General features: G+C 38.3%; 1 protein-coding gene and 1 long non-coding RNA gene across 8 annotated transcripts in view; one reads left to right on the forward strand and one right to left on the reverse strand.

The window, feature by feature from the left end:
• LOC115584383 (C4b-binding protein alpha chain-like) overlaps positions 1–4406 on the reverse strand; it is a 53488-nt gene extending 49082 nt beyond the window's left edge. For 2 of the 7 annotated variants that reach the window (XR_003984532.1, XM_030421769.1), the window contains exons 1-2: positions 4274–4372; positions 2523–2535 (exon numbers count right to left, since the gene is read on the reverse strand). Coding sequence is in view for 5 of the 7 variants with exons in the window: in XM_030421773.1 (XP_030277633.1) it covers positions 1097–1218; positions 1538–1705; positions 2142–2168; positions 2439–2496 (375 nt within the window). In the remaining 2 variants the exon portion in view is untranslated. The other 5 variants (XM_030421772.1, XM_030421774.1, XM_030421770.1 and 2 more) reach the window with 5 other exon arrangements.
• LOC115584386 (uncharacterized) lies at positions 4260–7336 on the forward strand. The gene is made up of 2 exons (XR_003984533.1): positions 4260–4395; positions 6714–7336. It is a non-coding gene; the product is annotated as an uncharacterized LOC115584386 (long non-coding RNA).
• Positions 7337–10348: the final 3012 nt, after the last annotated feature.

The following is a 10348-nucleotide window of genomic DNA, read 5'->3' on the forward strand; positions in this document are numbered from 1 at the left end:
ATTGGGTAGTTTTACTCAATTACATAAGCAATGCTGTTATTTGGGAGATACACTGTGGAAACTTGGTACTTGTAAACTGTTTCCATTCTTCTTTTTTTTGCTTTTCATCCCCCTGGAAAATACCTGAGCAACCCTAATCTCAAAACTATTGTATATGTGATGTTGAACTGCATCCCTTAGACCTAATGTGTGTCTGTGCTTGTTCAAGTTCACTCCATACTTTGATAAAGACAAAATAATAATGTAGCAGTGGGTAAATGGCTGACATCATCCTGACATGAAAAAGGTTTCATTAGTAATCTTACAAAGCTTTTCTTTTTTAAACTTAACTGTTAGCATTAGTCAGTGAAATCTTACAATGGTGGATATTACAAAACACAAAGCATAGCATGGCTCAACAGTAATGGTTACTAGGTTGCTACTGGCAAACAATTCTTGCCTTTTGTTGCAACCATTTTGGCAACTGATAAACAGCAAGAAGTGCACCCTAAAATAAATACATTTTCAATACATGTTGCATTAATAATTTTTAAATAATAGCAGCCATAACCAGAATTTGAGCTTAGTTCAGAGATCAAAGATTTGCTACGACACAAAAAAACGTTTTCGAATGTTGCAGGGAAACTGACTTAAAAAAACATTTTCAGTCTGGTTGCCAGCCTTGCAACAACTTTGAAAAGTTACTGTTGAGCCATGCACAGTTAGGTGACAAAGTGGCACATTGAGCAATCACCACATGAATATGCTCGAACGACTGAATGTGTCACTAATTCCTTGTGTCAGCCCAAATAAAAACATGATGCCCTCAGAAGTCCTCCATAGTCTACTGTGATATAACCACGCTGTTCTTCTGAGGCCATCATCATTTGATTTGGGTCAACATCATCGATTTACATTCATGCTCTACTTTTCAAGGATGAAGTTCTAACTTACGTATTGCCACTCCAACATAAAGTAGTACAAGAGTGTCAAAGATACCTGTTAAAAAAAATAAAACAATAAGGACAGAGAACTGTGTCAAACATTTGGTTTGATAAAAGCTTGAGGTGCAAGGAAAGCAATGTTTGTTTCTGGTAATACATTTACTGAGCCTGATCTAAGTAGTTTTGTCTCCTGTCTTTTTGACTTGAAAAAGTTTTTCAAGGATAATCTTTATGGGTTCCTCCACTTTTTTTCCCTCCACTTTGCTGTTTTGGGAAAAACATTTCCAGCCGAGATCTGGTGAGTTTAAATCAAGCAGTCAATTCAGAGTGATACAAGGCTATAAAGTCTGATATTGGATTAGGCTTGATTCATTTAAAGGGGGCCTTGGTGGAGGTATGTGATCATTTGAGTGCCATTCTAAATGAAACTTTATTAAACCTCATAGCAAAAGAAATTAAAAAAAACATTAAAACAAAAAGCTAATCTGATCCATAACAAAGGGAAATTTAAATTAGCTGCACATACAGAATATTCTGTGATTAGCATGACAGTATGTTTTGCTCATGTTTAAAAAAAAATAACAGGTTTATTTTCAGATAAAGGCAAAACTTACATGTTGGGGGAGGATTTAACCAATTACCATCTGCCTCACATGACATGGTAGGATTCCCTTTAATTTTATACCCAGTTGAGCACTCGAACTTGACCTTATCATTGGGTCTGTAAGGGGGTTGAGCATCAGCATAGCCATGTTCAACGTGAGGCTCTTCACAGTTAATGCCTGCAGACGAAAAAGCAAATGGACATCAATACAATTCAGAATACAATGATTGTGCTCAAACAGAAGCAACCCACATCAGTGTGTAAAGCAAAAAAAATGCAATCATTTTAAAGTGAAGAGAGCGACATGGGTTATATTCCCCCATTCAGGTTTAGGTCATGTTATATCATGGTACTACCCTGATAGCTGTATACTGTGGTAGAATAGTACCATATTCTGGAAAATCTAGTGAAAAACTTTATGGATTTCAAAAAAGAGAAATCCATAAACTGATCTATTGAACTCAGAACCTTACAGATCAAGGAAGGTTTGTATATGTGTAAAAAAAAAAAAAATACCATCACTAGGGTCATTCAACTGAGCAAACTGCACAATTTCATTGAGTGAACACACTGTATGGCTTCAGATAGTTCTGTAGCATTAATATGGACTCTACCTGGTTCTGTACCATTATGGACGATTTCTGTGAAAAGAAACAAAACAAAAGGGTAATGAGGACAGTGTTACTGCCATCAGAGATGTGGTTACGTCACACATAAAGATCCAGTGTGTTCTTCCAGCAATATGTGGGAAGCACATATGGAACCCATGAACAAAAACATTTATTGAAAATGTTAAGATATTACACAGCACGTCTTGTTTGAAAGGTATGATACGGTACTAAAGGGTACCAAACACCAGCTTGTTTATACTAAACACACATATGTGTCCCAAGCTTATCTGTGTAACTCACCATTAGCAGCGATGGCAAATCCCAGACAGCTCAGTAGTAGGAAGTCAGTGACGCCCATGATTGCAACTGGAAAGTCTGACTGAAGTCAGGGAGTTTTCTGGCAAAGACGAAAAGCAAATATAAGTCAGACAATCAGACGATTACTGGTTAAGATGGTTTATACAACTGACGTCTCTGCAGAACACGTTCAATTTCAGACATGCAAGTTATCCATTACTGCTAGCTATCACACACACACACACTAAACAAATATTGGTTCAGTTTAGGTTTCCACAATACATACATACTTTCGTAAATAATGACAGGTATAAGGTCTGACGTGTATGTGTATTGACAGAAACGCATTCAGGCTTGTCGTTTGTAGTCAACTGGAGAAGACGGTAACTACCCCAAACTCCATTCAGAGTCTTTTGTTACTTTGCCAACAAACATGACACCGCTTATGAAGCTAATCCTACAGAGCTACTTTACAACTTGTCCATAACGACAGTTTTGGCAGACAAATTCGGCATACGTTTCAAAGAAAAGAAATACAAGGATGTTGATATAGCAGTGAAATGTTAGTCCGTAATACTGGTATATCAGGCATGTTTCCCCTCCATCTTCCTTTGTCAAAATACGATAAGCCTAACTGTATTCGACTTAAACAAAAAGGGGATCTATGCCGAGGTTATCGGTAGAAATTAAGGATATTGAAACTGCGTTGAACTGTCGCCAACTCGACTTACGAATTTGCTCACATCCAATACATTATTAAAGTTGTGAAAATCGCAACGTTGCGTAACGCTGGGTTAGTTTATAGATAGATAGATAGATAGATGTTTCTCCAATAAAACAACATTAGTATATAACGATATTATTATAAATCCACCACCGTTATGGACCCTCTAATAGAAGGCTCGCTGAGAGGGTGTAACATATTTAAAAGGACACTCATACATCAAATAAATGATTAAACCAAATGTTTATTTAGAACTCAAAAGAGCAAAAAACTACATACCAAAAGAAAGGTTGGAGATCCTCACCTAGCTATATAGAAATTAATCTAACCCTGAATGAACCAAAGAAAACCGAAAAATGGATTACTGGTGACCTAGGAACTAAACTGCAAACAAAACAAATCAAAACCCCAGCACTGAGAAACACATGGGGGGAAAAACAGCCCCCTTTTTAATGTGAGCTGGGCAGTGGCTCCAGAGAGAGTGAGGCTTCTACTTAATGCTCCTTAAATGTTATCAGGTAATTGCAACACACCTGGACAGGTGTGTCTTCCTGAAAGATAAAGCACAGACATAAAGGAAGAGAAGGCGCCAGAGAGCAACAAAGGGAGAGAGAAAACAACCAGTACAGGCACAGCAGTATCCCTACAGGCCCACACAGCAGCCACAGGTGGTTCTGCCCACACCACTTTATAAATTGTTGACCAGGTCCCCTTATTTTTGCAAATGATACGACTTAGTGCGGTAGTTAAAGTCTGCGGTGTAGGTGGTGAAGAGGAAGGAAGAAGACAGTTTCCTAGAGGGCGCCATTGTTGCCGTTCAGACGTTGAGACACACACACTTCTGTTATCTCACAAACTGCGGTCTGCCCGTCAGATAGTCATCAACCAAAGTGACGAGTGGAGAATCCCTCGTCAAACCTGCATGTTCTCCAGTTTCGCCTCCAGCAGCCTGGGCTGGGTGGTGCTGAAGATGCCGGAGAAGTCGACGAACAAACTGGCACGGCGCCATCTTGTGTCGAGACGTTGACATTGGCGTGAGACGTTACCGCGGTTCTGTTGGCGGTTTGGTCGCACATTTTGTCAAAGGAAGAGGATTTTTTGTTTTTAAACTCACCCAGTTGAAGTACGAGGAGGCGGACACAATGGCTGCGGCGGAGGAGAGGAAGGCTTCTATCTTCTCTGCTGCTCTGATGTCGGAAGTGGGCTCGGTCTCACAAACCGCGACGCAACTTTCTTGTAAGCCGAAATTGTCCTCGACTTGGAAACGAACTTTGAGCCCGCGGTGTGAAATGTATGTAATGAAGGAAAAACGTGACTCTAGAAGGAAACAAGCTATCTTCTTCACACATTCAACGTCAGTAAAGAATGTCAAGCTGTTTGTTTATAGTCATTTTTATGACTGAGGGGCACAGGTGCGTTCAAGGCCTCAGTTCATTTCAGAACTTCGCAAACCTCCCTAAAAAGCTTTGGGTCTATATGATCTTGTATATGTTATGGAAACATTTTTCTGTCCCCAGCCTTTACAGAAAAATATGACACGTACAAAACACATTTAATATTTCTAATAAAACAACAGTTTATTTGAACAATTAATTATTCAGCATTCCCTCAGTCATGTATAGAAGGAAAATGTTGTATTTTCAGTGCAGAACCATGTTTTTCCTTCTATTTCAAATGCGGTAACGTAAACATAACTATAAAATATATGGCAGAAATGACATGTGAAAACAATATTCCAAACAAAGAGACAGATAATTATTTTTTATATAACCATGTTATGGGTCAGAGGAAGTAAAGTGATGTCATCAGAGTGATTTTTAAGTTGACCTCACTGGTATGACCCATGTTGTTGGTGGGGAACTGTAAGGAAAATAATAATGAAATAAAATAGAAAGTGCAATACACATGGGATTAAATAACATGATTTAGTGAGTTTCAGATGATTTACGACATGTGGTTTGAGGCCCTGAAGCACCCATTTTGTACAGTTATTTTTTTGTGATTTAGGCCTCCAATTTATCAATTCTTCTTCTTGTGGCAAATGTATTAATTTCTATAATAAAGTGCACTAAATACGACTTCCAAAGAGCGACCACACATGCAGGTCACTTAGCCAAATGTGGCATCCGCCTGCAGCGAGCCCGCCTCTTCCTCTTGACACGCTTCTTTCTTGCTTTTGTACATTTGATTACAACGCACAGAAATATCAATAAGAACGCAAAAGATCCCCAGCGAAGCAGTAAATACCAAAATGGCTCCCCTGTCCATGTCCTGAAAAGACAAAAAATGTGATTAGTGATTGTTTGTGGAGCTATTTTAAAGGGAAAGTTCACCACAAACTGAAAATTCCATCACCATCACCTCACTTCCAAGCCGATGGAAAGTCACGTTGAGTTTTGTAGTCCACAAAAACAGTGTTGCAGCATTTTCCTAAACAACTGAAAAACCACAAGTTGGTACAGCTTGTCTGCCATAATCCAGAACTAATCAAGTCCTGAGATCCCAAACTGATTTGAAAAGATGTTTTTTATTAAGCTTTATTAGACAAACTGTATGGCGTCATGTTACGTTTTGTTTTGGGGTGTTTTTAGCGTTTTAAAACAAGTCCCCATCTACTTCAGTTGTTTAGGAGAATGTTGCAACACTGTTTTGTGTGTGAAGCTTCAGAAATGTCCATTAGACCTGTTTCCATCGGCATGGGGGTGAGTAGACAATGACAGAATTTACAATTTTATTTTTAGGTGAACTTTTCCTTTAAGACATGTCATTTGCTTTCATTTCTATCAAAGTGAGTAAAATAAAAAATAAATATGCTGCTGAAAGTCTAACCTGCTGAAAAAAAAATCTCCATAAGTTTGATTGATTTGTAGAGACTGGTTTCCTGTGTCAGGATGGAGGATCATGGGAGCCTGGCAGGTTGTCAGAGGTGGAGTTGTGGCCGTGGTGGTGCTCATTCTGTCCGCACAGTCATACATGTGTTGGCCTGAAGATCAAAAGGAAAGTCATCACAATGGCATGTTTTGTGAATGGGAGCCTTGTGCAATAAGGATTTCACAACAGAGACTAACTAGCTAATATTTTCCTATACTTAATGCCCCTTTGTGTGGGATTTGTATTAGAACTGAACAGCTTTGTTCTTTAGAATGTAAGATTGATGCATGATTTTTGTTTGTTTGTGGAAAACTGAGACAACCGTGTCTTTTTTAATACGACCACTAGGAGGCACTAAAGTCAAATCTACACAATGGCTGTAATCCATTGTATAAACCAGTGTTTAACAAAGTGGGCCTGCACTAACATTCAATTTGGCTGGCCAGATCAAAACAGTGTTTTTTAAATAACATTAATGTTTATGCTGGTTCTTAGTTTGTGGGGTATAAATTGTCTTTAAATATGTAAGATCCCTAATTATTATTTTTCATTACCTAAGCACACGGTGCAGAATGACCCTTTGCACATGAAGTCATTCAATTAAAGGAAGTTATGGCCCCTTATACTGTTATGTATCTAGGCTTTGTCGAACGTCTTAACAATCCTTGCACTGATCTTTACAGGTGAGAACACATCATCCCATCAGTTTCTTACCCTGCATATTGATGACATAGATGCAGCTGCTGTCTGCAGTCATCAGAACCTGCACAGACAGGACATCACTCCTCTGACTGCTTACGTCATTCCCTGCCATACAGTAGTACTCGCCGCCCTCGCCCACTGTGCCGCAGTGTAAGTGTAAGTCTGACGAGCGATGAAGCAGGATGTCCTCGCCGAGAGCGCTTTGGAACCAGGTGTATTGGACAGCAGTGCCCCTCGTGCAACCGCAGCGCACCGTTGCTGGCTGCCCCCAGCATGTCGGCCTGTCCGCCAGAGGGCTCAGGGGCCAAAGTCTGGGTTTAGATACTGGAACTGGCACAGAGAAGGAAGTCATATGTGTGAATCCATTCAGCTCGACAGTGTAAAGTATACAAGTGTGTCTATGAGTATATTAAAGAATACGTAATAAGTATTAAGAGATACTTTTAAAAGGTAAACTTAAGTTTATTTGGCTTTTACTTTTTCACTTTGGCTTCATCTTTTACTGAGACGTTGATTTGAGTTACATTTTGGCGTCCAATACAAGAATTATTTGAAAATCTATATCTAAATTTAAAAAGAAAACAAATACATTTCTTAATCATGAGTGTGTCATGTAATTGTTTTTTGTATGTATTGTGCACTTGTACAGTTACAAGTATATTTAGTTTGTTTGTCAATACTTATTTTGGACAGTTCTACCAGCAGACACTTAACTACTGTTTAATTTACCACAGCTCTGAGTGTAAGTAAGCTACTTCTTGCAGCTTCCTGTGTTAGACGTGCCGTCCTGTGGTTTTTCAGAGGATTTTGCGTCATATACATATATTTATTTAAGTTATTTCAGACATCAAGGTGTCTGCAGTCAGGCTATGGCGCATTCATTTTAAACTTTTTTAAACTTTCACATATAAAAGTTAAGTGACACCTTCCAGCCAATCAGAACTGAGTATTCACGCAGACCATGATTTAAAACAAGCGACCTCACAGTATAAGTTATCTAGCAGTATTCTCTGCACTCAAGATTTTACTAACCATAGTTTAAAGGGGCAATATGTAGTTTTGAAGAATGAATTCAATATAAATGAGGTAATAATACAATACAATCCATAACTGAATAAACAAGTTGTTCTCAGAGGAAAATAAGGTTCACCAGAACACTGTTTAAAGCTAGAAAGGTGGCGGGGTCCGCCACATATAAACAAAGTAAAGCAGTATATAATTGTGTTGTTGTTTGATTATACAGTCACAAAAACAAAGAGAGTTCTGACTAAAACTTCTTACCTCCAAATCTACACAGTGCACCTTTAAAGTATAGTCAGAATTATACGTTGATACACCTTGAAAGTATTGAAGTAATACACATGAGTATACTGCTAGTACAGCGATATTAGTGTACTTACTAAATGAAATAGACTTGGGTAATATATGAGAACTGAACTTGAGTCTACTTCTTTTTTGTAAGGGTGAAACGTGTCCATAAATGTCATTAATATATAATAATAGCAGTTCACATTTTCCAAGCTAATCATGAAACGGTTGTGCTTTGTTCTTACCTTCAGTGATAACCACTTTAACTGAAGTCATGACGTCAGTGTACGGCCTTTCAATCCCAACCCAGTACACTCCGCTGTCGTCAAATCTCAGATCTGTGAGTTTCACAAAAAGCCCTCTCCTTTCTGCATCGACAATGTGGGACCTGTGGCTATTTTTAGTTCGAGATCTTTTTTCTGAATCCACCACAATCTCGCACGTGCTTCTGGAGTCCCCACGGCACCAGTACTTCTTACTGAACAGGAAATGTCTTGTGTCATACGTGCAGATAAGAAGGAATTCACCTCCAATGTGTGCTGTGATCTTCCCCCTATCACAGCTGAGCTGGAGACTTGCTGAAAATACAAAGATAAATCAGAATGAAACTTCTCATAGCCACATCAATCAGAGACATATTATTTCCAACGCTCAATTTCATTTGAACAGATTTCATTCCACTTTTTGACCCAAATTAAAATGTTAATCTTGTAAGCTGTTGAAGAGTTGCCGGCACATGTTTGTTTTCAGGCGTTAACTTGTGAAACTTTCCACGCACAGTAAGTAATCCATTATATTCGGCTGTCATGTACAAAACAAACCTTTGCTACATGTTGGGCAGATATCGAACAAATCACAGATGTAAAACCAATGATTACATATATGTGAGAATACAACATGAAAAAAAAATAAAAGGTTCACATAACATTTCCAAAGTTCATGCAATCGAAAGTGATTTGCTAAAGTGTATCTGTGCAAGTTCCTGTTCAATCAATCAACCTATGAATTTTCCAGGTGATGATTACATTCATACTATTAGTATAAGTAAGTCGTTAGTTATTGTTGCATGTATGTTATTAATACATATACTTGCAAAAATGTTACCTAACCAATGTAAATGATATCATATTTACCATTTTACAGAAGGAAAAGAATTAGTTTCCCTTTCAGAAACTGTACATCAAATAACAAAGAGCATTATGATGATGATTAATGTTGTAAATGAGCTCACTCACCATGAAAAAGCAAAATTAGACAAAGCGACTTCATTTTGATGTCAACAGCCGGAGAATGAAACTTCAACAACCATAATCAAAACTCAGGAAGCAGCAGAGATGGACTGTGGTGATCGCAGCTTCCTGTAGGTGCTGTGTGGTGTACACAGGGCACTTTCACATGCGCCTTGAAAACACATATGATTTACAAGAAGGCCACAATTATGTCGGAGTATGCCATCTATGAGAAGCCCCTTGGTTTCATTTACGGAGGAGCTGCATTTTCCACATGGCTGCAGCGCTGTTTTGCTGTGAAGGACCATGACACTTCCCATCTGTAGAAAGTGACTGAATTTTCATTCATGGGTGAACTTATCCTTTCATGAGATCGTCAAACATGCACTGTAGATTATTGAGATTCATACATTTAAATATACAATAACATAATGAACAACTGCACGATGCAGGCATTGTAAACAACCATCGTGATTTGTTCTGTTCCCCCTACCTCATTAAAAAAAAAACAGAATATGCAAAATGTGTTCATTTTCCAAGGTTTTTCTGCTCTTTCACTGTCACAGGTCCACTCTCAGTGCACTGCAGGCTTCAAGCGTCCACATCACACTTGTGTTTGCTGAGTATTGGGCCAGGATTGGCTCCCACACAGTTTGTGATAATCACAAATTATGCTTGTGGGCTTTAATCTTAAAATCTGATTTGCAGTGAGCTGAGGGAAAATGTACACTTTCAGCAATGAAAGTGGGAAAAAAAGGTCAGACATTAAACTGTGGGAACAAGAAGAAAAACATGTTGACGCGAAGAGGATTTCAAATTGTCCGACTCATATTTGCAATATCAGACTAGATTCTATCCGAAGATGTGTTTGATAATAAGATGCGACAAAGTACTGAGTTATGAGGTACTACACATGAGTATTTACATATTCTGCTATTTTGAACGTTCACTCCAGATATTGTAAATACAATATTTTACTTTTTAGTCCATTAAATCTTTTTGACAACTTAACAAGTTACTTTGCAGGTTACATGCTGCATCAGAGCCAAAGTATTATTATTATTATTATTTCCAACAAT

The sequence above is a fragment of the Sparus aurata genome, chromosome 7, assembly GCF_900880675.1.
Source record: "Sparus aurata chromosome 7, fSpaAur1.1, whole genome shotgun sequence".
Taxonomy (NCBI): Eukaryota; Metazoa; Chordata; class Actinopteri; order Spariformes; family Sparidae; genus Sparus; species Sparus aurata.